This window comes from Somniosus microcephalus, chromosome 4 (genome assembly GCF_052327205.1).
Source record: "Somniosus microcephalus isolate GS21.2 chromosome 4, FLI_Smic_1.0, whole genome shotgun sequence".
Lineage (NCBI taxonomy): Eukaryota > Metazoa > Chordata > Chondrichthyes > Squaliformes > Somniosidae > Somniosus > Somniosus microcephalus.
The window spans coordinates 315,623,562-315,650,963 of record NC_140990.1 but is presented as its reverse complement, the minus strand read 5'-3'; the positions used below and the strand labels follow the sequence as shown (position 1 = coordinate 315,650,963).

Below are 27,402 nucleotides of genomic sequence, written 5' to 3'. Positions count from 1 at the left end.
GAGTCTAGGTTCGGATCGGTCATGGCCCTGTGGGTAGCGGAGCGGGCCCAGGGGCCATGTAGCCTGATCCTGCTCCTATTTCGTGTGTCTAATTCTGTTAGATTCAGGAGATGGTTCTGTGATAGTGGATTGGCGGTTAGGATCAGATCAGCCATGATCTTATTGAATGGCGGAGCAGGCTCGAGGGGCCGATTGGCCTACTCCTGCTCCTATTTCTTATGTTCTTATGTTAGATAGGGAGGGGGGAGGCCATGGAGGGATTTGTAAACAAGGATGAGAATTTTAAAATCGAGGCGTTGCTTAACCGGGAGTCAATGTAGGTCAGCGAGCATAGGGGGTGATGGGTGAACGGGACTTGGTGCGAGTTAGGACACGGGCAGCCGAGTTTTGGATGACCTCAAGTTTACGTAGGGTAGAACGTGGGAGGCCGGCCAGGAGTGTGTTGGAATAGTCAATAAACAGGAACATTGGCTACCGTACCCTCATTGTATCCTTGAAAATATTTCTCTCTAGAAACACATCTAATTGCCCCGTGCCTCCATTTATACTGTGCCTTTCAGTGGCCTTCCCTGGAAACTTATCATACAGCTCTATCAACCCTTGTGTAAAAATTCTCATCTTGTTTACCTTCTTAGCCCTAACTTCCACTGAGGAGATTGGGTAATTGTCACCTCCGTTAGCACAAGCCTGAGTACACTTAGTTACAAACAATTCTGGCTGACATTTTTTTTTTGTTTCCACCATTTGGGGCCATTTTGTGAATAATCTTGGTTAACATGCATTGCCTGAAAGGGCGGTGGAAGCAGATTCAATAGGGATTTGAAAGAGGTGGCCATTGGGATAGTGGACGCATTGGTTGTCATCTTCCAAAATTCTATAGATTCTGGAACGGTTCCTGCAGATTGGAGGATAGCAGATGTAACCCCGCTATTTAAGAAAGGAGGGAAGAGAGAAAACGGGAAACTACAGACCTGTTAGCCTCACATCAGTAGTTGGGAAAATGCTGGAATCTATTATAAAGGATGCAATAACTGGGCACTTAGAAACTAATAGTAAGATTGGGCAGAGTCAACAGGGATTTATGAAAGGGAAATCGTGTTTGACAAACCTATTGGAGTTCTTTGAGGTGTAACTAATGGAGTAGACAAAGGGGAACCAGTAGATTTGGTGTATTTGGATTTTCAGAAGGCCTTTGATAAGGTCCCACACAAGAGGTTGGTGAACAAAATTAGGGCACATGGGATTGGGGGTAATATACTAGCATGGATTGAGAATTGGTTAACAGACAGAAAACAAAGAGTAGGGATAAACAGGTCTTTTTCAGGATGGCAGGCTGTGACTAGTGGGGTTCCGCAAGGATTGGTGCTTGGGCCCCAGCTATTCCCAATCTATATCAATGATTTGGATGAGGGGACTAAATGCAACATTTCCAAATTTGCTGATGATACAAAGCTAGGTGGCAGTGTCAGTTGTGAAGAGGATGTGAAGAGGCTTCAAGGGGATCTCGACAGGCTCAGTGAGTGGGCGAGAACATGGCAGATGGAGTATAATGTGGAGAAATGTGAAGTTATCCACTTTGGTAGAAAAAAACAGAAAGGCAGAGTATCTCCAAAATGGTGAAAGACTGGGAATGCAGATGCTCAAAGGGGCCTGGGTGTCCTTGTACATGAGTCACCGAAAGTGAATGTGCCGGTGCAGCAAGCCATTAGGAAGGCAAATGGTATGCTGGCCTTCATTATAAGAGGATTTGAGTACAGGAGTAAAGAAGTCCAACTCCAATTATGTAGGGCCTTGGTGAGACCACACCTGGAGTACTGTGTACAACTTTGGTCTCCTTACCTAAGGAAGATATACTTGCTATAGAGGGAGTGCAACGAAGGTTCACGAGATTGATTCCTGGGATGGCGGGACTGTCGTACGAGAAGAGATTGAGTAAATTAGGTCTGCATTCTCCTGAATTCAGAAGAATGAGAGGGGATCTCATTGAAGCATACAAAATTATTACAGGGCTTGATAGAGTTGATGCTGGGAGAATGTTTCCCTTGGCTGGGGAGTCTAGAACCAGGGGCCACAGCCTCAGGATAAAGGGTCGGCCATTCAGGACCGAGATGAGAAGAAATTTCTTCACACAGAGGATGGTGAATCTTTGGAATTCTCTACCCGAGGGCTGTGGAGGCTCAGTCATTGGGTATATTCAAAACGGAAGTCGATAGATTTCTGACTAGTAAGGGCATCAAGGGATATGGCGATAGGGCCGGTGAATGGAGTTGAGGCAGATGATCAGCCATGATCTCATTGAATGGCGCAGCAGGCTCGAAGGGCTGAATGGCCGACTCCTCCTCCTATTTCTTATGTTCTAACTTTCAAAATGAAATTGGATCTCTACTTAAAAAAGAAAGGTTTGCCGGACTATGGAGAAAGAGCAGATGGGAGTGGGACTAATTAGATAGCTCTTTCAGAGAGCCAGCACAGGCACGATGGGCCGAATGGCCTCCTTCTGTGCTGTGTGATTTTAACAGTGAATGCTGGTGACATCAGTGGAGATCCTGGCTCAGAAGGACTGAGGGAGGTTAGTCAACGGATATGCAGCTGATCCTCGGACAGTTATGGATGAGGAGCTCCATTTGTCCCGTGCCAACTCATTCATCCAAAAAGGACTGACAGTCTCTTCCCCCCACCAACAACTTGCATTTATATAGCGCCTTTAACGTAGTAAAATGTCCCAAGGCGCTTCACAGGAGCGTGATCAGACAAAAACTGACACCGCGCCACATAAGACAGGCGACAAAAGCTTGGACAAAGAGGTAGGTTTTGAAATCAGCGGCTTAAAGGGGAGAGAGATGGTGAGGTTTAGGGAAGAAATTCCAGAGCTCAGGGTCACGGCTGCCAACGGTGGAGCAAAGAAAATCGGGGATGCACCCCGAGCTTCCGGTCGCCTGTCATTTTAATTCACCGCTCCATTTCCACTCGGACCTCACCGTCCTTGGCCTCTTGTATTGTTCCACGGAAGCTCAACGTAAACTCGAGGAACAGCACCTCATCTTCCAATTAGGCACTTTGCAGCCTTCCGGACTCAATATCGAGTTCAACAATTTCAGGTCATAACCTCGACCCCTATTACTTTTTTACTTATAATATTTTCCACCCCTTTGTTGTGGGTCCTCCTTTCCCCCCCCTCCCCCCCCTTCCTTTTGTTTCTCTCTCTCACCTGGCAGCTGTCTCTTACCTGCCAGTACACTTCACACCTAATCTCAGCTGCCTTTTGTCTCCACGAGCCTATTACCATCTCGTCTGGCTTCGAATACCTTTTATTGTCTCTTTTTCTTCTTTTGTTCGATCGCAGCTTTGCCTTCGATCTATTTTCTTTTCTTTCCAGTTTTGAAGAAGGGTTTCGACACCGAAACGTCAACTCAAATTTCTCTCCACGGATGTTGCCTGACCTGCTGAGTTTTTCCAGCATTTTCTGTTGTTATGAGGGATTTGAACACACGGAGGAGAATTTTTAAATTGAGGTGTTACCAGACCGGGAGCCAATGTAGGTCAGCGAGCACAGCGGGAGAAGGGCGAATGGGTCTTGGTGCGAGTTAAGATACGGGCAGCAGAGTTAGAACCACAGCACAGAAGGAAGCCATTCGGCCCATCGAGTCTGTGCCGGCTCTTTCGAAGAGCAATCCCACTCCCTCCGCTCTTTCCCCATATCCCTGCAATTTTTTCCACCGTCAAGTATTTGTCCAATTCCCTTTTGAAGGCTCCTATCCACCACCCTATCAGGCAGTTTCTTCGAAATCCTAACCACTCGTCGTGTAAAAAAGTTTCCCCTCATGTCGCCTCGGTTTCTTTTGCCAATCACCTTTTTGATGAGCTCAAGTTTACGGAGGGTGCAAGGTGGGAGACCGGCTGGTTAAATGTGGCCAACACAGGATTCTGGTGCCCGGAAAAGCTGCATGATGACATGGGAGTGCTAATGCCGAGGCCAGCATATTCTGAATTTAGTGCTGAGCAGCGTGAAAATCAACTTTTATTACAGGACGCAGCCTTGTAAGTGTACTTCAACCTTTCATTTTATTATGATTATAAATCATAAACTGGGTGTCGGCCTTGGCTCTCGCCTTGAGTAAGAAAGTTGTGCACTCAAGCCCCACTGCAGAGACTTGAGCATACATTGTAGGACGACACGCCCAGTGCAGTACTGAGGGAGCGCTGCACTGTCGGAGGTGCCGACTTTCAGATGAGACGTTAAACCGTCTGTTCTCTCGGATGGACGTAAAAGATCCCACTGAACTATTCGCAGGAGAGTGGGGGAGTTCTCCCCGGTGTCATGGCCAATATTTATACCTCAACCAACAACGCTACAACATTTCTCTCATTGCTATTTGTGCACGAATTGGCTGCTGCGTTTCCCTACATTAAAAGTGACAGCATTTCAAAACTACCTTATTGGGTGTGAAACATTTTGGGACGTCCGGAGGTCATGAAAGGCGCTATATAAATGCAAGTTCTTGCTTAGATAAATATAATTAAACAAAACTCCTCTACAATCCCTGGTTTGTGCAGAGCCAGGTCTCAGTTAGGGAGGCAGCTGGGGGTATTACAATTGAGCTGGAGTGGGGAAATAGAAAAAGATTTGACCAGTGCTCCCGCTCCTGATCAGTGCTCTGAGCTGCAAAGTGCACACATGCGGATTTGGCAGCGGACAGGATCAGCTGTGCATCTCCCCCCCTCACCGAGGTCGAATAGTCTGCCGATACTCACCGTGCAGGCTCCCACACAAAGAGTGGACATTTGGGCGAGGATAATGGAGGGCAATGTTCTCTTCAATTTTTTATTTGTTCGCGGTCCCTTTAAATTTGCTGTGCGGTCGCGCGCGGTATCTTCCAGCGGCAGCGGCTGGTGAGTGGTCTGCGCGGGAGTTTGGGATTGGTGCACGGCCACGCACCTCAAGGGGGAACATTGGTGGAGGGTGCCCGGTGCCTGTGGAAACCGCACCACAACACGGTGGCAGCACCTTCGGGGGGTGGGTGGGAGAATTGGAGGGGAGAATAAAAAGAAATTCTGAAAAAACTGTCCTAATGTCCTTGCAGATCTTAATCAGCTTCAACAAGGGGAACAAAGGTCCTGAGAAACTGCAATCGAGTCTGTAAACGATCATTGCATAATCTAGACTCTGCAAACGACGGTTTTAAAATATTCTAATGATCAGTGATTTCAAAGGTGCAGGCTTTAAAAGAGCAATCAGATCGTAAAAGGAACTCAATTAATCGCTTTTGAAGCAGCCACTTGCCATAAATGGATCTATGCTCCTTTGAACAGGCTCTCCATTTGTAGCATTTCCCACCAGCTGGAGCCAATTTAAAGGGTCTTCTAAAAGGAGCAATCAACATGAAAAGCTGCGTTTGGCCGAAGTTTCGATAGGGGATAGAGAAGAGGAATGCTTCATTGCTGTCGTAACGCGATGAACAAGCGAGGCGACTTTTTAAATATATTAGTTCACGGAATGCGGCGTATTGCCCATCCCTAGTTGCCCGTGAGAAGTTGGTGGCGAGCCGCCTTCTTGAACCGCTGCAGTCCGTGTGGTGAAGGTACTCCCACAGTGCTGTTAGGGAGGGAGTTTCAGGATTTTGACCCAACGACGATGAAGGAACGGCCGATATATTTCCAAGTCGGGATGGTGTGTGACTTGGAGGGGAACTTGGAGGTGGTGGTGTTCACATGCGCCTGCTGCCCTTGTCCTTCTAGGTGGGAGAGGTCGTGGGTTTGGGAGGTGCTGTCGTTGAAGCCTTGGCGAGTTGCTGCAGTGCATCTTGTAGATGGTACACACTGCAGCCATGGTGCGCCAGTGATGGAGGGAGTGAATGTTTAAGGTGGTGGATGGGGTGCCAATCATTAAGCATGTTGGCGTGATTTGCGTCACTGTCTTGTGTGCGCGATAACGAGAAAAGCAGCCACGCACATTTCATGAAGACACTGCTCCAGACCTAAAAGTTTATTCTCGCAATTTTCTTCCCTTCTCTCTGGAAGGTGCTGACACATTGCCAGGGCTAAGAACATAAGAAATAAGAGCAGGAGTCGGCCATACGGCCCTTCGAGCCTGCTCCGCCATTCAATGAGATCATGGCTGATCTTCGTCCTCAACTCCACTTTCCCGCCCAGTCTCCATATCCCTCGATTCCCCTAGAATCCAAATATCTATCTCAGCCTTGAATATACTCAAAGACTCAGCATTCACAGTCCTCTGGGGCCGAGAATTCCAAAGATTCACAACCCTCTGAGTGAAGAAATTTCTCCTCGTCTCAGTCTTAAATGGCCGACCCCTTATCCTGAGACTATGTCCCCTAGTTCTAGACACTCCAGCCAGGGGAAACAACCTCTCAGCATCTACCCTGTCAATCCTCTTCAGAATCTTGTATGTTTCAATGAGATCACCTCTCATTCTTCTAAACGCGAGAGTATAGGCCCATTCTACACAATCTCTCATCACAGGACAGCCCTCTCATCCCAGGAATCAATCTACGATTCCGTGGGAGCTGTGCACCCTCATTTCTTCAAGTCAGTTTGCAATTCTTCCTGTGCGAGCCTAGACAGTGTCGACAGGCTACAAGCTAGTGAACAGGTACAAATGATAATTATAAAGGCTATTGGAATGTTAGCCTTTATCTTGCAGGGCCTGGAATACAAAGGGGAGGAAGTGATGTTACAGTTGTATAAAGCTCTGGTTAGACCTTGTTTAGATTACTAGGCACCGCACCTCAGGAAGGACATATCGGCCTTGGAGGGGGTGCAGTGCAGATTCACCAGAATGGTTCCGGGGCTAAAAGGGTTAAATTATGAGGACAGGTTGCAATGACTAGGCTTGCTTTCCCTCGAGTATAGAAGATTAAGGGGTGATCTAACCGAGGTGTTTAAGATGATTAAAGGATTTGATAGGGTAGAGAGAAAGAAACTATTTCCTCTGGTGCGGACAACAGTGGGGCATAACCTTAAAAATTAGAGCTTGGCCGTTCAGGGGTGATGTCAGGAAGCACTTCTTCACACAAAGGGGAGTGGAAATTCCCCAAAAAGCTGTTGAGGCTGGGGATCAATTGAAAATTTCAAAACCAAGATTGATAGATTTTTTTGGGTAAGGGTATTAAAGGTTACGGAGCCAAGGCAGGTAAATGGAGTTAAGATACAGATCAGCCGTGATCTCATTGAATGGCGGAACAGGCTCGAGGGGCTGAATGGCCTCCTCCTGTCTCCGATGTTCCTATTCAAACATGGAGGGGACGTGAGGAACACAAGCTGAGCTAGATGCTCTTCTCACCCCTGCAACAGGGTCACTGGACAGCAATTAGAATAGTGAGCCGTGACTTAATTCCCTCCACCTGAGGGACATGGAGACCAGGTGTAGCGCCCATCCCCCGCTGCTCTGGTTGCTATTTGCTAACTCAACACAGGCTGGCAATCGAACGTGGGATCTTCTGGCTCAGTTAAATACTCCGTGGGGAAACAACGATCCATCCGTTATAAATTCTCTCATGTCCACACTTGTAACGGGAACTGCTCATGTAAAACCTATCAGCCTGTAATTACACCCTCCCACCAGCGGCGACGCTGCAGCACCACCATTGGCAGCATTAAACTTGATTTTCAAAGAGAATCTGGGTTTTATAAATAGAAGCAGAATACAAAAGCCAGGAAGTTACGCTCAACCTACATAAAACACTGGTTCAGCCCCAGCTGGAGTATTGTGACCAATTCTGGGCACCGCACTTTAGGAAGGACCTGAAGGCTTTGAAGAGGGTACAGAACAGATTTACTGGAATGGTTCCAGGGATGAGGGAATACATAGAAACAAAGAAGCAGGAGTAGGCCATTCGGCCCCTCGAGCCTGCTCCGCCATTCAATGCGATCATGGCTGATCATCCAAATTTAGTACCCTGTCCCTGCCTTCTCCCCATATTCCTTGATCCCTTTAGCCTTAAGAAATATATCCAACTCCTTCTTGAATATATTTAATGAATTGGCCTCCACTGCCTTCTGTGGTAGAGAATTCCACAGGTTCACCACTCTCTGGGTGAAGAAATTCCTCCTCATCTCTGTCCTAAATGGCTTACCCCTTATCCTTAGACTGTGACCCCTGGTTCTGGACTCCCCAACCATCGGGAACATCCTTCCTGCATCTAGTACGATAGCAAAAGAAGAAGGGTCAAACCCGAAACGTCAACTCAAATTTCTCTCCACGGATGTTGCCTGACTTGCTGAGTTTTTCCAGCATTTTCTGTTGTTCTTCCTGCATCTAGTCTGTCCAGTCCTGTTAGAAATTTATAAGTTTCAATACAGTTACGTGGATGGACTGGAGAAGCTGGAGCTGTTCTCCTTGGAGCAGAGAAGGCTAAGAGGAGAATTGATAGAGGTGTTTAAAATCATAAAGGGTTTAAATAGAGTAAATAAGGAGAAACTGTTTCCAATGGCTGAAGGGTCGATAACCAGGGGGCACAGATTTAAGGTGATTGGCAAAAAAACCAGAGGCGACACGAGGAAAAACATTTTTACGCAACGAGTGGTTAGGATTTGGAATGCGCTGTCTGATAGGGCGGTGGATATAGATTCAGTAGTAGCCTTCAAAAGGGAATTGGATAAATACTTGAAGGAGAAAATGGGGAAAGAGCGGGGGAGTGGGACTAACAGACTTTTTTTTTTTTTAATTTGTTTATGGGATCAGGGCGTCGCTGGCAAGGCCAGCATTTATTGCCAATCCCTAGTTGCCCTTGAGAAGGTGGTGGTGAGCCACCTTCTTGAACCGCTGCAGTCCGTGTGGTGAAGGTGCTCCCACAGTGCTGTTTGGGAGGGAGTTCCAGGGTTTTGACCCAGTGACGATGAAGGATCGGCGATATACTTCCAAGTCAGGATGGTGTGTGACTTGGAGGGGAACTTGGAGGTGGTGGTGTTCCCATGCGCCTGCTGCCCTTGTCCTTCTAGGTGGAAGAGGTTGTGGGTTTGGGAGGTGCTGCCGAAGAAGCCTTGGTGAGTTGCTGCAGTGCATCTTGTAGATGGTACACACTGCAGCCACAGTACGCCGGTGGTGGATGGGGTGCCAATCAAGCATGCTGCTTTGTCCTGGATGGTGTCAAGCTTCTTGAGTGTTGTTGGAGCTGCACTCATCCAGGCAAGTGGAGAGTATTCCATCACACTCCTTACTTGTGCCTTGTAGATGGTAGAAAGGCTTTGGGGAATCAGGAGGTGAGACACTCGCCGCAGAATACCCAGCCTCTGACCTGCTCTTGTTGCCACAGTATTTATGTGGCTGGTCCAGTTAAGTTTCTGGTTAATGGTAACCCCCAGGATGTTGATGGTGGGGGATTCGGCGATGGTAATGCCATTGAATGTCAAGGGGCGGTGGTTAGACTTTCGCTTGTTGGAGATAGTCATTGCCTGGCACTTCTGTGGCGCGAATGTTACCTGCCACTTATCAGCCCAAGCCTGAACATTGTCCAGGTCTTGTTACATGCGGGCATGGACTGCTTTATTATCTGTGGAGTTGTGAATGGCACTGAACACTGTGCAGTCATCAGCGAACATCCCCATTTCTGACCTTATGTTGGAGGGAAGGTTATTGATGAAGTAGCTGAAGATGGTTGGGCCTAGGACACTGCCCACTTGATGGGCCAAATGGCCTCCTTCTGTGCTGTACTATTCTACATAGGATTACACAGGATATACGGCACAGAAACAGGCCATTCGGTCCAACCAGTCCATGCCGGCGTTTATGCTCCACTCGCGCCTCCTCCCGTCTTTCCTCATCTAACTATCAGCGTAACCCTCTATTCCCTTCTCCCTCACATGCTTGTCTATCTGCATCTAGATTATTCGCTTCAACCACTCCCTGTGGTAGCGAGTTCCACATTCTCACCACTCTCTGGGTAAAGAAGTTTCTTCTGAATTCCCGATTGGATTTCTTGGTGACTATCTTATATTGATGGCCTCTAGTTATGCTCTTCCCCACTAGTGGAAACATTCTCTCTCTATCCACTCTATCAAAACCTTTCATAATTTTAAAGGCCTCTATTAGGTCACCCCTCAACCTTCTCTTTTCAAGAGAAAAGAGACTCAGCCTGTTCATTCAATTATAATAAATGAAGGGTTAAAGGGAAATACAGCAAGGGCTATCAGATTGAAGGAAAACACTTCAGGTGCCAGGAATGCTGTACAGGTTGAGCGTCCCAAATCCAGAGTTCTGGAATCCGGAATGTTCCGGAATCCAGACTCCGGGACGATTGGTGGCAGGGGTCCGGAATCCAGACACCCTGAGGGAGGCTTACCAAAAACCGGAAATAGCGCAACCTGGGCCCGGGCATTTCCAGACTCGGCACGTGTATGTCTGGAAATATCGCAACCTGGGCTCGGGCGTTTCCAGACTCGGCACGTGTATGTCTGGAAATATCGCAACCTGGGCCCGGGCATTTCCAGACTCGGCACGTGTATGTCTGGAAATATCGCAACCTGGGCTCGGGCGTTTCCAGACTCGGCACGTGTAGGTCTGGAAATATCGCAACCTGGGCTCGGGCGTTTCCAGACTCGGCACGTGTATGTCTGGAAATATCGCAACCTGGGCTCGGGCGTTTCCAGACTTCGGACATCAGAAACACGTTCCGAAGTCCGCGAAAAACCCGAAAACCGGCTCGGCCTCAGTCCCGAGGTTGCCAGATGCGGGACGCTCAACCTGTATTTGGAAGAGAAAAGATTAATGTTTTAGGTGTAACCTGTTGTCAGAAATAGAAAGTAAAGTAAGAATCTTTGTTCCTCAGGTTCTTTCACCGCACAATCACATTTGGGACTGGAGTGAGTGAGGAATGTTGGCCGGGAGCCAGAGACAACGCCCTGCAGTTATTCGACGATTGCCACGGGATCTTTCACGTTCACCTAAACAGGCAGGTGGGGGCTTGGATTAACGCCTTGTCCGAAAGACTTGCTCAGTGCAACATTTTGAGCAGCAGCCTAAATTATGTACCCGGGTCCCAGAGTGGGGCTTGAACCGACAACCTTCTGACTGGGGGGGGGGGGGGGGGGGGGGCTGCTACCCAGAGTCATTTTTTGCATTGCTAAGTGGAAAGCACTTTGCAAAAGTTTCCGTACAATTGCACCCTTAAAATCACACTGGAGGATAAATACGGGGTGCGATGAACCAAGAAATGGGGCATTTCAAAAGGCATTTGATAAGGTGCCACACGAAAGGTTGTTGCACAAGATAAGGGCTCATAGAAACATAGAAGATAGGGGCAGGAGTAGGCCATTCGGCCCCTCGAGCCTGCTCCGCCATTCAATGAGATCATGGCTGATCATCCAAACTCAGTACCGTGTCCCTGCCTTCTCCCCATCTCCCTTGATCCCTTTAGCCTTAAGAAAAAATCTAACTCCTTCTTGAATATATTTAATGAATTGGCCTCAACTGCCTTCTGTGGTAGAGAATTCCACAGGTTCACCACTCTCTGGGTGAAGAAATTCCTCCTCATCTCAGTCCTAAATGGCTTACCCCTTATCCTTAGACTGTGACCCCTGGTTCTGGACCCCCCCACCATCAGGAACATCCTTCCTGCATCTAGTCTGTCTAGTCCTGTTAGAATTTTATAAGTTTCAATGAGATCCCCTCTCATTCTTCTAAACTCTAGCGAATATAAGCCTAATCGACCCAATCACTCCTCATACTTGACGTAACCTACAGGGCTACAGACCAAGAGCTGGAAAGTGGGATGTGGCGTGTACTGACTGTTGTTACGTAGTCATTGGGCTTTGAATCCAGGTCTATAGAGAAGGATCTCGTCTGTTCCAGTACTTGGACCCACTGGCTGGAACTTAGGATCAGGCAACGCAAACCTCCCTAAGGAACTTGAGTGCATATTCTACAGGCAAAGAAGAAAAAGTGGTCAGCTTACCATGATAAGGAGACACCCCCTTATCCACAAAGGACAGGAACTCCTTGGCAGCATTCTGCACTGCTTCTTTCAAACCTTTCGTGGTCATCGCCTGAGGGGTGAAGGAACAAATTAAAACTGGTGAGATGACAAAACAAGCGACAGTCTAATATACCCCAGGCGAGACTCCAAGCACCGAAACACTCCAGTACTGATTTTAAAAACAAGTGTTAACAAAGCAGATGGGATCCATGGCTTTGTAAACAGAGGTATAGTGTACACAAGCAAGGAAGTTATTCTATATCTTTATAAATCACTGGTTAGGCCTCAGCTGGAGTATTGAGTCCAATTCTGGACACCCCGCTTTAGAAAGGATGTCAAGACCTTGGAGAGGGTGCAGAGGAGATTTACCAGAATGGTACCAGGTTATCTGGGGAGGCTACAGAAACTGGGATTGTTCTCCTTAGAGCAGAGAAGGTCCAGGGGAGATTTAATAGAGGTGTTCAAAATCATAAAGGTGTTGATAGAGTAGATAGGGAGAAACTGTTTCCACTGGCAGGAGGGTCGGTAAGCAGAACGCACAGGGCGGGAAAGTGGAGTTGAGGTCGATTATCAGCCATGATTTTATTGAATGGCGGAGCAGACTCGAGGGGCCACATGGCCGACTCCTGCTCCTATTTCTTATGTTCTTATTTAAGATAACTGGCAAGAGAAAACCAGAGGGGAGATGAGGAGAATTTTTTTTACGCAGCGAGTTATGATGATCTGTATATGCGCTGCCTGAAAGGGCGGTGGAAGCAGATTCAATAATAACTTTCAAAAGGGAATTGGATAAATACTTGAAAAGGAAAAATTTGCAGGGCTACGGGGAAAGAGCAGGGGCGAGTGGGACTAATTGGATCGCTCTTTCAGAGAGCCGGCACAGGATCGATGGGCCAAATGGCCTCCTTCTGTGCTGTATGATTCTATAATTCAAGTTACCGACTGTTCTCCATGCATGCGACAAGAGGAAGACCGAACATATTGGGCCAGAAATTCGAGTCCCCACGGGTGAGTACGCGCTGGGTACTCACGCGTAGGCCCAACGAAAGTGCCGGTTTCGTTCATGCACTGCGCATGCGCGGGAAACCGGAACTTCCGTTCCCTTAAAGGAAAGGGTTCACAGGTCGAATGCGTGCGCTGGAGAGGCAGCGCGTACGCCTGGAACTTCCGGTTTTATTGTAGGTTTCTCCGGGAGGGTAAGTCTCCAGGAGCTACGCTTTTAAAAAGCAGTCACAAGGCCTGCTTTTAACAAGGTAAGTGGTGAATTAAGTAAAATTTAAAAAAATTTCCACAGGTTTATTATTTTTAAATACTTTAAAGGCAAGTTTATTTTTAGCCCCCTAAAAACTGTAATTAATTTTTTCAAAAATGTATTGTTTAAAAGTTATTTTGTCATTTATAGTTATTTTAAAAATGTGATTTTTAAAAAATGTATTTGAAGTTTTAGTTATGTTTTGGGACTGAACTCTAATCATAGATTTGACAGGTCTTCCTGTCAAATCTATGAATGAAGCATTCCCTGCTACGATTGGCTCTCCATGGCCCACGTGATCCCAGGGGACGCTGCGAACTAACTGCGCCCCTGGGATACGCAAGCACTGCGCGCCGGCAGTTGAGCAGGCCCAGGATCGGAATCCCACGCGGGCCCACAGCACAACGGCCGGCGCGCTAGGCAAGTGCAGGTCGGAGGCTTGCACCGGCGGGAAGCCTCCGACCCAAATTTCTGGGCCAATAACAACCTCTTCTCTTTCAGACGATGTGCGGGGCCCTTCCACCATCTTTGTTACATTTGTGATCAGGCCTCACGCCTTCCATCTGCAGAGTGAACGCTGCCCCAAAAAACAGGGCTCGTGATCAGATGATCTGATGTCACGATGCCATCATAGTGCCCGAGTTAATTGGAGGCTGTTAGTGAGCCGGGCGTCAGGGTCAATGGCCGAATATTATATAAGAGTCGACAGCACAGAAACAGGCCATTCGGCCCATCAGGTCCGTGCCGGTGTTTATGCTCCACACGAGCCTCCTCACACCCCTCTTCATCTCACCCCATCAGCATATCCTTCGAGTTCTTTCTGCTTCATGTGTTTATCTAGCTTGCCCTTAAATGTATCTCTGCTATTCACCTCAACCACTCCCTGTGGTAGCAAGTTCCACATTCTAACCACTCTCTGGGTGAAGAAGTTTCTCCTGAATTCCCTATTGGATTTATTAGGGACTATCTTATATTGATGGCGCCTGCTTTGCTGGTCGCTGGCTTGTGGTTTTACTTTTGCTTCTCCGCCGCTTTGATCTACGGTGATCTCCAACTTGCGTCAATTTCGCCATCATCTTTCTGCACCGCTACCGGCTCTCATTCCTACGGCAACAACCTCCGTCCTCGAACTCTCTACCCTGCAAATAGCTTCTGGACTTCGCTGGTCTGCTGTGGACAGCAGTTCGTCGATGCTCCGTGCCGGCCCCATCCTGCTGACCTCGGCTTTGTCCCTCCATGGGACCTCTGACTTTGTCCTCGGTCTCCCGACTATTGTCTCCAACCTGTTCCCTGCTACCAGGAAATATGTCTCCCATTAATTACTACATGTAACCTGAGCTTTTCCCGTGTCCATTCACGTGCGCACTTTGGCTGCCGCTCCAGACCCGAGCCGTTCAATACTTTTCCACTTTTTCTCCTCCTTTTCCTTTTCTCTCTATCCCTCCCTGACTGCTCTCTCCTGTCGTCATGCCTCCTTTCATCTCTCCTCTCTCGGATACTCTGCCCTCCCAAATCCCTACCCCAATCCTTCATTACTCTTCGACCTTCCTACTCTCCTGCCGCCATCCCAGGCTTGACTCCCTCTTAGATAAGCCTACAGTTTCCCTCTGTGCCTCTCTTGGCATCCTACGAAGGGCCCATCGAGGCACTCGTCGCTGCCGCCTTACGGGCAGCAACCCCAACTGTCCCATCCTAGTCTCTCGCCGACCTTCCCACCCAGCGTGCCCACTGGGGGCAAATCTTGTCAATCTCCTCCCCGTCCAACTCACCCCCCCAGCGCTGACCCTGTGGATGCTGGCAGTGGGGCAGCCATCACCGACCCTCTCCGCATCTCCCTCCAGAATGTCCGTTCACTTGCGAACAAGGCCCTTGCCATCCATGAGCTTATCGTGGATGATTGCATCGACATCATGGCCCTGACGGAAACTTGGTTGAGGGGTGATGACACCTTACCTTTAAATGAAGCCTCCCCACCTGGCTATACCTTCCACCACTTGCCCCGCTCAGACCGCCATGGTGGCGGTGTAGCTCTCATCACCAAATCACACCTTGGTTTGTTCCCCTACTCCTCCGGCACTTTCTCCTCCTTTGAGCATCTCACCTTATTCCACCCATTTCACACCTCATTTAAAATTCTCCTTCTGTACCGCCCACCCAACTACCATAAAAATTTTATTACCGAGATATCTTCACTGCTTTCCTCCCTCAGCCTCTGCACCGAACGACTTCTCATCCTCGGTGATTTCAACCTCCATCTCAATTCATCATGCTCTCTCTCCTCTGAGTTCACTAGCCTCCTATCGTCCCTTAATCTCTCCCTCCATGTAAACTCCCCAACCCATATTCACAGCCATCCCCACGACCTTGTCATCTCTCGTGGCCTCGCTACTCCCATCGTGTCAATCGCAGATACGGCCATCTCTGACCACTTCCTCGTATCACTCTCCACCCACATCCCCCTTCCACCATTCCCCCCCCCCCGCCCCACCCTACTTCCTTCTGTGTCCGCCCCTGGACAAATCTCTCGCCCAACTGCACTTATGAAATCCCAACTGTCCAGCCTTTGGCCCTCCATTCACCGCGACATTCCTGCAGCTACCGATCTGCTCAACCACACCCTCACCACCACCTTTGATGCCCTAGTCCTTATTAAAACAATTACTCCCTCTCACCCTGGGCATGTCCCCTGGTACGGTCCTCATCTTCGCTCCCTAAAGGACGCAGACTTGAACAGATATGGTGGACAACTAGTTTAGCCATTCATCGCCAGATCTGGCTGGACCACAGAAAGCATTAACGGGTCCTGCTCTTGTCTGCCAAAACTGCTTTGCATTCCAGAATGATTCTGGAATGCAAAGATAAACCCCGGCTTCTCTCCACTGCTAACCATCTTCCTAAACCGCTCTCCCGTCTCCTCCACCCTCACCTCTGACAAGTGTGAGGAGCTCATGGACTTCTTTGTCTCCAAGATGGAGACCATCCGTTCAGCTGCCTCTGCCACTTCCCACCAAGCCAAACCTCTTCTAAGGTTCCCCCCCGCCCTAGCCCTGTACTCACATCTTTCTCCAGTTTCTCTCTGATCTCCCCTCATGACCTCTCCACGCTCATCTTGTTGATGAGACCCACTTCCTGCTCCCTCGACCCTATTCCCACCAAACTGCTGACCACCCAACTTCCTTTTCTGGCTCCCATGTTAGCTGACATTGTTAACGGTTGTCTCTCCTCAGGTACTGTCCCCCTCTCCCTCAAATCTGCCGTCATCACCCCGCTCAAAAAACTAACCCTTGACTCCTCTGTCTTTGCAAACTAGCGCCCCCATCTCCAACCTCCCTTTCCTCTCCAAAGTCCTTGAACGTGTTGTCGCCTTCCAAATCCATGCCCATCTTTCCCACAACTCCATGTTTGAATCCCTCCAATCAGGTTTCCGCCCTTGCCACAGAACCGAAACGCCTCTCATCAAAGTCACAAATGGCATCCTTTGTGACTGTGACAAAGGTAAACTATCCCTCCTCGTCCTTCTTGACTTGTCTGCAGCCTTTGACACGGTTGACCACTCCATCCTTCTCCAACGCCTCTCCACCATCGTCCAGCTGGGTGGGACTGCACTCGCCTGGTTCCATTCTTATCTATCTCATCGTAGCCAGAGAATCACCTGCAACGGCTTCTCTTCTCACTCCCGCATCGTTACCTCTGGTGTCCCGCAAGGATCTATCCTTGGCCCCCTCCTATTTCTCATCTATATGCTGCCCCTTGGTGACATCATCCGAAAACACAGCGTCACTTTCCACATTTACGCTGACAACACCTCACCACCACTTCCCTCGACCCCTCCACGGACTCTAAATTGTCAGACTGCTTGTCCGACATCCAGTTCTGGATGAACAAAAATGTTCTCCAATTAAGTATTGGGAAGATGGAAGCCATTGTTTTCAGTCCCCGCCACGAACTCCGTTCCCTAGCCACTGACTCCATCCCTCTCCCTAACATCGGTCTGAGGCTGAACCACACTGTTCGCAACCTTGGGGTCATATTTTACCGTGAAATGAGCTTCCGACCACATATCCGCAGCATAACTAAGACCGCCTACTTCCACCTCCGTAACATCACCCGTTTCCACTCTAGCCTCAGCCCATCCGCTGCTGAAACCCTCATCCATGCCTTTGTTACCTCTAGACTTGACTATTCCAACACACTCCTGGCTGGCCTCCCATATTCCACCCTACGTAAACAGGGCGGGAGATTCCGTGAGTAAACAGGGCGGGAGAATCCGTGAGTAAACAGGGCGGGAGATTCCGTGAGTAAACAGGGCGGGAGATTCCGTGAGTAAACAGGGCGGGAGATTCCGTGAGTAAACAGGGCGGGAGATTCCGTGAGTAAACAGGGCGGGAGATTCCGTGAGTAAACAGGGCGGGAGATTCCGTGAGTAAACAGGGCGGGAGATTCCGTGAGTAAACAGGGCGGGAGATTCCGTGAGTAAACAGGGCGGGAGATTACGTGAGTAAACAGGGCGGGAGATTCCGTGAGTAAACAGGGCGGGAGATTCTGTGAGTAAACAGGGCGGGAGATTCTGTGAGTAAACAGGGCGGGAGATTCTGTGAGTAAACAGGGCGGGAGATTCTGTGAGTAAACAGGGCGGGAGATTCTGTGAGTAAACAGGCGTGAGAATCCGTGAGTAAACAGGGCGGGAGAATCCGTGAGTAAACAGGGCGGGAGATTCTGTGAGTAAACAGGGCGGGAGAATCTGTGAGTAAACAGGGCGGGAGATTCTGTGAGTAAACAGGGCGGGAGATTCTGTGAGTAAACAGGGCGGGAGATTCTGTGAGTAAACAGGGCGGGAGATTCTGTGAGTAAACAGGGCGGGAGATTCTGTGAGTAAACAGAGTGGGAGATTCTGTGAGTAAACAGAGCGGCGGCAGCAGCGGCGGCTATGGGAGAAAATAAGGTAGTTCATAGTTAAGGTAGTTAAGGAGAGCGAGAATCCCAGGGTTTAAATTTGAGGCAAGAGTTTTTTTAATTAAAAGTATGACAGGGGACCTCAGTCCCGTGCGTTGCACGGCCTGCAGCATGTGGGGATTCCTAGATGCTTCTTGCAGTCAGGATGACCACATGTGCAGTAAGTGCCAATGGTTTGGCCAACTTGAGATCCGGTTTTCGGAGATCGAGCGTCAGCTGGAGGCACGGCGGTGTATCCGCGAGGCTGAGAGTTATGTGGATAGCACGTTTTTAGACGTGGTCACCCCGCAGCTTAAGAAAGTGCAGTCAGAGAGGGAATGGGAGACCACTGGTCAGGAAAGCCCCAGGGTGCATCTCACTCAACAACCGTTTTTCTGTGTTGGTAAATGGTGAAAGTGACATTTCCTCTGGGGAGTGCAGCCAGAGCCAAGTTCACGTCACTGTGGGTGGCTCAGCTGCACAAGGGGGGTGGAGTAGGAGTGGAAGGGCAATAGTGGTAGGAGACTCAATAGTGAGGGGTGCAGACAGGTGTTTCTGCAGCCGCAGACGTGACTCCAGGATGGTATGTTGCCTCCCTGGTGCCAGGGTCAAGGATGTCACTGAACGGCTGCAGGGCATTCTGAAGGGGGAGGGCGAACAGTCAGAGGTCGTGGTTCACAGTGGTACCAATGACATAGGTAGAAAGAGGGATGAGATCCTGCAACAAGAATTTAGGGAGCTAGGTAGCAGATTAAAAAGCAGGACCTCAAAGGTTGTAATCTCTGGATTACTCCCGGTGCCACGCGCTAGTGAGTATAGGAATAGGAGGATAGAGCAGATGAATGCGTGGCTAAAGAGTTGGTGCAGGAGGGAGGACTTTAGTTTCCTGGATCACTGGGTCTGCTTCTGGGGAAGGTGGGACCTGTACAAGTCGGACGGGTTGCACCTGAACCGGAACGGGACCAACATCTTGCGGGGAGGTTTGCTAGTACTGTTGGTGGGGGGGGGGGGGGAAAAAAGAGTTTAAACTAACTTGGCAGGGGGATGGGATACGGAGTGGAGCTATAGTAGGGGGTGATGCACAGCCAAATATAGAGGAAAAAAACAAGTGGCATAGTGGTTAGCACTGTTGCCTCACAGCGCCAGGGACCCGGGTTCGAATCCGGCCTCGGGCGACTGTCTGTGTGGAGTTTGCACATTCTCCCCGTGTTTGCGTGGGTTTCCTCCGGGTGCTCCGGTTTCCTCCCACAGTCCAAAGATGTGCGGGTTAGGTTGATTGGCTATGATAAATTGACCCTTAGTGTTAGGGGGATTAAATGGGGATATGTGTTGGTGTAGGGGTTACGGGGATTGGGTGGGATATGTGTCAGTGCAGGCTCGATGGGCCGAAATGGCCTCTATCTGCACTGTGGGGTTTCTGTGATCTGGAGGGCAAAGCAAATATGTAACGGCACAAGGGAGTATGGCAAGGCTGGATGGCATTTATTTTAACGCAAGGAGTCTTGCGAGTAAGGCAGATGAATTGAAGGTGTTGATGAACACATGGGAGTATGATATTGTTGCTATCACAGAGACATGGTTGAGGGAGGGGCAGGACTGGCAGCTCAATATTCCAGGGTATAGAATCTTCAGGTGAGGGGGTAAAAGAGGGGGTGTCGCAATATTAATCAAGGAGTCAATTACTGCAGTAAGGAGGGATGATATCTTAGCAGGTTCCTCTAATGAGCCCATATGGGTAGAACTTAAAAACAAAAAGGGGGCAAGCACTTTGCTGGGAGTGTACTATAGGCCTCCAAACAGTCAGGGGGAGATAGAGGAACAGATATGTAGGCAAATCTCAGAGAAGTGTAGAAATAATAGGGTAATAATAGTAAGGGATTTCAACTTCCCCAATATTAACTGGGTGTGAAAGGCTTAGAGGGTACGGAATTCTTAAAGTGCATCCAGGAGAGCTTTTTGAGCCAGTATATAGAAAGTTCTACAAGAGAGGGGGCGGTACTGGACCTAATTCTAGGGAATGTAGCCGGGCAAGTGGTAGAAGTGTCAGTAGGAGAGCATTTCGGTGACAGTGACCATAATTCGGTGAGATTTAAGGTAGTCATGGAAAAGGACAAAGATGGACCGGAAATAAAGGTTCTAAATTGGGGGAAGGCCGATTTTAATATAAGGCAGGATCTGGCCAAAGTGGACAGGGATCAGCTACTTGTAGGAAATTCCACATCAGAGCAGTGGGAGTCATTCAGAAAGGAAATAGAGAGTGTACAGCGCCAACATGTTCCCGTAAAGGTCAAGGGTGGGACCAACAGGCCCAGGGAACCCTGGATGTCAAGGGATATACAAGGATGGATTAGGAAAAAAAGGGAGGCTTTTGGCAGATACAAAGGACTAAAAACAGTGGAAGCCCTAGAGGAGTATAGAAAGTGCAGGGGGGTACTTAAAAAAGAAATTAGGAGAGCGAAGAGGGGGCATGAAAAAACACTGGCGGGCAAAATAAAGAAAAATTCCAAGGTGTTTTATAAGTATATTAAGGGCAAGAGGATAACCAGGGAAAGAGTGGGGCCCATTAGGGACCAAAGCGGCAATGTGTGTGTGGAGCTGGAAGATGTAGGTGAGGTTTTAAATGAATATTTGCATCTATGATCGCTATGGAGAAGGACAATGTAGGCATAGAAATCAGGCAGGGGGATTGTGATATACTTGAACAAATTAGCATCGAGAGGGAGGAGGTACTAGCGGTTTTAGCGGGCTTAAAAGTGAATAAATCTCCAGGCCCTGACGGGACGTGTCCCAGGCTGCTGTGTGAGGCAAGGGAGGAGATTGCAGGGGCTCTGACACAAATTTTCAGAACCTCTCTGGCTACAGGGGAGGTGCCAGAGGACTGGAGGACAGCTAACATAGTACCATTATTCAAGAAGGGTAGTAGGAATAAACCAGGGAATTACAGGACAGTGAGACTAACATCAGTGGTAGGGAAATTATTGGAAAAAATTCTGAGGGACAGAATTAGTCTCCACTTGGAGAGGCAAGGATTAATCAAGGATAGTCAGCATGTCTTTATCAGGGGGAGATCATGTCTAACCAATTTGATTGAATTTCTTGAGGGGGTGACTAGGTGTGTGGATGAGGGTAGTGCAGTTGATGTAGTCTACATGGACCTCAGAAAGGCTTTTGACAAAGTCCCGTATGGGAGACTGGTCAAGGTGGTAAGAGCCCATGGGATCCAGGGCAATTTGGCACGTTGGATCCAAAATTAGCTTAGTGGCAGGAGGCAGAGGGTGATGGTCGAAGGTTGTTTTTGTGACTGGAAGCCTGTGTCCAGTGGTGTACCGCAGGGATCTGTGCTGGGTCCCTTGCTGTTTGTAGTGTACATTAATGATTTAGATATGAATGTAGGAGATATGATCAGTAAGTTCACTGGTGACACAAAAATTGGTGGAGTGGTAAATAGCGAGGAGGAAAGCCTCAGGTTACAGGACGATATAGACGGGTTTGTCAGATGGGCAGGACAGTGGCAAATGGAATTTAACCCTGAAAAGTGTGAAGTGATGCACTTTGAGAGGACTAACAAGGTAAGGGAATACACAATGAATGGTAAGACCCTAGGAAGTACAGAGGATCAGAGGGACCTTGGTGTGCATGTACATAGATCCCTGAAGGCAGCAGGGCAAGTAGATAAGGTGGTTAAGAAGGCATATGGGATACTTGCCTTCATTAGCCGAGGCATAGAATATAAGAGCAGGGAGGTTATGATGGAGCTGTTAGTTAGGCCACAGCTGGAATACTGTGTGCAGTTCTGGTCGCCACACTATAGGAAGGATGTGATTGCTTTGGAGAGGGTGCAGAGGAGATTCACCAGGATGTTACCTGGGCTGGAGCGTTTCAGCTATGAAGAGACTGGACAGGCTGGGGTTGTTTTCCTTAGAGCAGAGAAGGCTGGGGGGGGGGGCCTGATTGAGGTGTACAAAATTATGAGGGGCATAGATAGGGTAGATAGAAAGGAACTTTTCCCCTTAGTAGAGGGGTTAATAACCAGGGGGCATAGTTTCAAGGTAAGGGGCAGGAGGTTTAGAGGGGATTTGAGGAAAAACTTTTTCACCCAGAGGGTGGTTGGAATCTGGAACTCACTGCCTGAAAGGGTGGTAGAGGCAGGAACCCTCAACATTCAAGAAGCATTTAGATGAGCACTTGAAACGCCACAGCATACAAGGCTACGGACCAAGTGCTGGAAAATGGGATTAGAATAGACAGGGCTTGATGGCCGGCGCGGACACGATGGGCCGAAGGGACTCCTTCTGTGCTGTATAACTCTGACTCTAACTTGAGGTCATCAAAACTCGGCTGTCCGTGTCCTAACTCACACCAAGTCCAGTTCACCCATCACCCCCTGTGCTCGCTGACCTGCATTGGCTCCCGATAAGCAGCGCCTCGATTTGAAAATTCTCATCCTTGTTTTAAAATCCCTCCAAGGCCTCAACCCCCCTCCCTGTCTCTGTAACCTCCTTCAGCTCCACCCCACCCACTGCCAGTGCTTTGAGGTGCCTGCTGTACATGGTCCATGTACAGCAGGCACCTCAAAACACTGGAGAGGTACCACCAACGCTACCTCCGCAAGACCCTGCAAATCCATTGGCACGATAGGCGGGCCAATGTCAGTGTTCTTGCTCAGGCCAACATCCCCAGCATCGAAGCTTTGACCACGCTCGATCAGCTCCGATGGACGGGTCACATTGTCCGCATGCCTGATACAAGACTCCCAAATCAAGCGCTCTACTCGGAGCTCCGGCACGGCAAGAGAGCCCCAGGTGGGCAGAGGAAACGCTTCAAGGACACCCTCAAAGCCTCCTTGAAAAAGTGCAACATCCCCACCGACACCTGGAAATCCCTGGCCCAAGACCGCACAAAGTGGAGGAGAAGCATCCGGGAAGGTGCCGAACACCTTGAGTCTCTTCGCCGGGAGCAAGCGGAAGCCAAGCGCAGACAGCGCACGTCAACCCAAGCACCCCACCCACCCGCCCCTTCAACCACCGTCTGCCCCACCTGTGACAGAGACTGTAGGTCCCGCATTGGACTCATCAGTCACCTGAGAACTCATTTTTAATGTGGAAGCAAGTCATCCTCGGTTCCGAGGGACTGGCTAAGAAGTAAGAAGACCCCACCACAACCACCACCCCCCCGGCCCGAGATATCTGCGCTCCTCTTAATTCTGCCCTCTTGAGCATCCCTGATTATAATCGCTCAACCATCGGCGGCCGTGCCTTCTGTTACCTCGGCCCTAAGCTCTGTAATTCCCTCCAGAAACCTCTCCACCTCTCTCTCCTCCTTTAAGATGCTCCTTAAAACCTACCTCTTTGACCAATCTGTCCTAATTTCTCATTATATGGCTCGGTGACAAGTTTTTTTTTTGTCTTAAAATACTCCTGTGAAACGTTAAAGGCGCTATATAAATACAAGGTTGTCCTTGTCGTTGTTGTTGCACTGGATAATAGCTCTTGGGAGGCGGGGTAGACAGGAATCCCCTGTATTGGGGAAAGGCTCCTACAGCTGGCGGCCTGGCACTGGGGGCCCACCTGTGTCCCATTGGGAAGCACTGGGGGTCCCGGAGCGGGTTCCAAGGGTCGCACTGCTGCCTGGTGTTAGGGTGTTAGGGTCCCGGGGGTGGGAGGGGGAACCTGGGGCCGGCAGCGCGGCTCCGAGACCCTAGGACCTCGCCCCGGGTTTTATTCCCCTCTCTCTCCCCCGGGGTTTATTCTCCCCTCTCTCCCCTCCCGCCACGGCCTACCTGCCCCGCTCCGCTCACCGATTCCAGCCGGCTCCCGCAGCGCCGCCCCCAGCCTCGGAGGAGTCAACGCCGCCGCCGGCTCCCAGGCTGTCAATCATCCTCAGAGCGAGGAGGCTCATTGGTCAGTCACTCTGAGAGTGGTGGCTCCTCATTGGTCAGGAACTCTGAGAGTGGTGGTCGCTCATTGGTCTGGCACTCGGAGAATGATGGCTCCTCATTGGTCAGAAACTCTGAGAGTGATAGTCATTCATTGGTTAGTCACTCTGAGAGTGATGGCCCCTCATTGGTCAATCCGTCACTCTGAGAGTGATGGTCGCTCATTGGTCACTCTGAGAGTGATGGTCGCTCATTGGTGACTCTGAGAGTGATGGTCGCTCATTGGTCAGTCACACTGAAGGTGTTGGTCACTCATTGGTCACTCTGAGAGTGCTGGTCGCTCATTGGTCAGTCACTCTGAGGATGATGGTCGCTAATTGGTCACTCTGAGGGTGATGTTCACTCACTGGGAGTTTGATGGTCAGTCGCTCATTGTCAGAGCTCATGGTCATTCATTGGGAGAGTGATGGTCACTCATCGGGAGACAAATTTATACAGCATCTTTCACGACCTCAGGAAATCCCAAAGCGCTTTACAACCAGTACTTTGCCGCACGTCAATTATAAGAGAAATGCAGGGAACAGCACCAACCGCTGTACATGGCCTTCTTTGATCTCACAAAGGCCTTCGACACTGTCAACCATGAGGGACTATGGAGTGTCCTCCTCAAATTCGGCTGCCCTCAAAAGTTTGTCACTATCCTCCGCCTGCTTCACAACGACATGCAAGCCGTGATCCTGACCAATGGATCCACCACAGACCCAATTCACGTACGGACCGGGGTCAAGCAAGGCTGTGTCATCGCACCAACGCCTTTCTCGATCTTCCTTGCTGCAATGCTCCATCTCACCCTCAGTAAGCTCCCCACTGGAGTGGAGCTAATTTACAGAACAAACGGGAAACTGTTCAACCTCCGTCGCCTCCAGTCCAGATCCAAGGTCGTCCCATCCTCTGTCGTCAAATTACAGTATGCAGACGATGCTTGCGTCTGCGCTCACTCGGAGGTCGAACTCCAAACCATCGTAAACACCTTCACCGAAGCGTACGAGAGCATGGGCCTTACACTAAACATCCATGAGACAAAGGTCCTCTACCAACCTGCCCCCGCCACACAGTACTGCCCCCCGATTATCATAATCCATGAGAAGGCCTTGGACAACGTGGACCACTTTCCATACCTCGGGAGCCTACTGTCAACAAGGGCAGACGTCGACGACGAAGTGCAACACCGCCTTCAGTGTGCCAGTGCAGCCTTCGGTCGCCTGAGGAAGAGAGTGTTTGAAGACCAGGACCTCAAACCCGGCACTAAGCTCATGGTCTACAGAGCAGCAGTGATACCTGCCCTGCTGTATGCCTCAGAGACATGGACCATGTACAGCAGGCACCTCAAAGCACTGGAGAGGTACCACCAATGCTGCCTCCGCAAGATCCTGCAAATCCATTGCCAGGACAGGCGCACCAACGTCAGTGTTCTTGCTCAGGCCAACATCCCCAGCATCGAAGCTCTGACCACGCTCAATCAGCTCCAATGGATGGGTCACATTGTCCGCATGCCCGATACGAGACTCCCAAAACAAGCGCTCTACTCGGAGCTCCGGCACGGCAAGAGAGCCCCAGGTGGGCAGAGGAAACGCTTCAAGGACACCCTCAAAGCCTCCTTGAAAAAGTGTAACATCCCCACCGACACCTGGGAATCCCTGGCCCAAGACCGCACAAAGTGGAGGAGAAGCATCTGGGAAGGTGCCGAACACCTCGAGTCTCTTCGCCGGGAGCAAGCGGAAGCCAAGCGCAGGCAGCGCAAGGAGCGCACGTCAACCCAAGCACCCCACCCACCCGCCCCTTCAACCACCGTCTGCCCCACCTGGGACAGAGACTGTAGGTCCCACATTGGACTCATCAGTCACCTGCGAGCTCATTTTTAATGTGGAAGCAAGTCATCCTCGGTTCCGAGGGACTGCCTAAGAGAAGAAGAACTTTGGAATAACAACAGAAAACGCTCAAAAAACTCAGCAGGCCAGGCAGCATCCGTGGAGAGAGAAACAGAGTTAACGTTTCAGGTCTGGGACCCTTCATCAGAACTGGAAAAAGCTGGAGATGTAACAGATATTAAGCAGGTGCAGAGACAGGGGGGCGGGCGGGGGCGGGTGGGAGGAAGGAATTGAAGGAACATACTGTGCTTTTGTAAGTGGCAGGAAAGATAAAATGTTGCAAATGGGAATGACAGAATCATACAGCATGAAAAATGGGGGCAGGGGTTATTGTCTGAAATTGTTGAACTCAATGTTGAGGCCGGAAGGCTTTAAAGTGCCTAATCGAAAGATGAGGTGCTGTTCCTCGAGCTTACGTTGAGCTTCATTGGAACAATGTAAGAGGCCGAGGAGAGAGAGATCAGAGTGGGAGTGAAGCGGTGAATTAAAGTGACAGGCGACCGGAAGCTCAGGGTCACCCTTACGGACTGAACGGAGGTGTTCTGCAAAGTGGTCGCCCAATCTGCGTTTGGTCTCCCCAATGTAGAGGAGACCGCATCATGAGCAGCGAATACAGTATACTAGATTGCAAGAAGTACAAGTAGATCACTGTTTCACCTGGAAGGGGCGCCTGGGGCCCTGGACAGTGGGAAGGGAGGAGGTAAAAGGGCATGTGTTGCATCTCCTGCGCTTGCACGGGAAGGTGCCAGGTGAAGGGGAAGGGCTGTTAGGGGTGATTGAGGAGTGGACCAGGGTGTCACGGAGGGAGCGGTCCCTTTGGAATGCTGAAAGGGGAGGTGAGGGGAAGATGCATTTGGTGGTGGGATCAGGTTGGAGGTGGCGGAAATGGCGGAGAATGATCCGTTGAATGTGGTGGTTGGTGGGGTGAAAGGTGAGGACAAGGGGAACCCTATCATGGTTCTGGGAGGGAGGGGCAGGGGTGAGAGCAGAAGTGTGGGAAATAGAATGGACAAGGTCAAGGGCCGTGTCCAACACAGTAGAGGGGAATCCTCAGTTGAGGAAAAAGGAAGACATGTCGGAAGGACTGGTATGGAAGGTGGCGTCATCAGAACAGACGCGGCGGAGACGGAGAAACTGGGAGAATGGAATAGAGTCCTTACAGGAAGCGGGGTGGGAGGAAGTGTAGTCCAGGTAGCTGTGGGAGTCAGTGGGCTTGTAGTGGATGTTTGTCGAAAGCCGATTGCCAGAAATGGAGACGGAGAAGTCAAGGAAGGGAAGGGAAGGGTCAGAGATGGACCATGTGAAGGTGAAGGAAGGGTGGAAATTGAAAGTAAAGTGAATGAACTTATCAAGTTCAGGGCGAGAGCAGGAGACGGCACCAATACAGTCATTGATGTACCGGAAAGTACTTTGGACGTGTAGTCACTGCTTTATTGTAGGAAATGCAGTTGCCAATTTACGCACAGCAAGATCCCACAAACAGCA

At 49.7% G+C, this 27,402-nt stretch overlaps 1 protein-coding gene across 4 annotated transcripts in view; it reads right to left on the bottom strand.

Moving 5' to 3' along the window:
• Positions 1-27,402, bottom strand: part of dnpep (aspartyl aminopeptidase) — a 120,074-nt gene that overhangs the window by 51,621 nt on the left and 41,051 nt on the right. For 2 of the 4 annotated variants that reach the window (XM_085986773.1, XM_085986769.1), the window contains exon 2: positions 11,910-12,000. In XM_085986773.1, the coding sequence (XP_085842899.1) occupies positions 11,910-11,997 (88 nt within the window). In that variant the 5' untranslated portion in view covers positions 11,998-12,000. Of the gene's footprint in view, positions 1-11,909; positions 12,001-23,893; positions 24,008-27,402 lie in introns of those variants that run through there. The other 2 variants (XM_085986771.1, XM_085986772.1) reach the window with 2 other exon arrangements.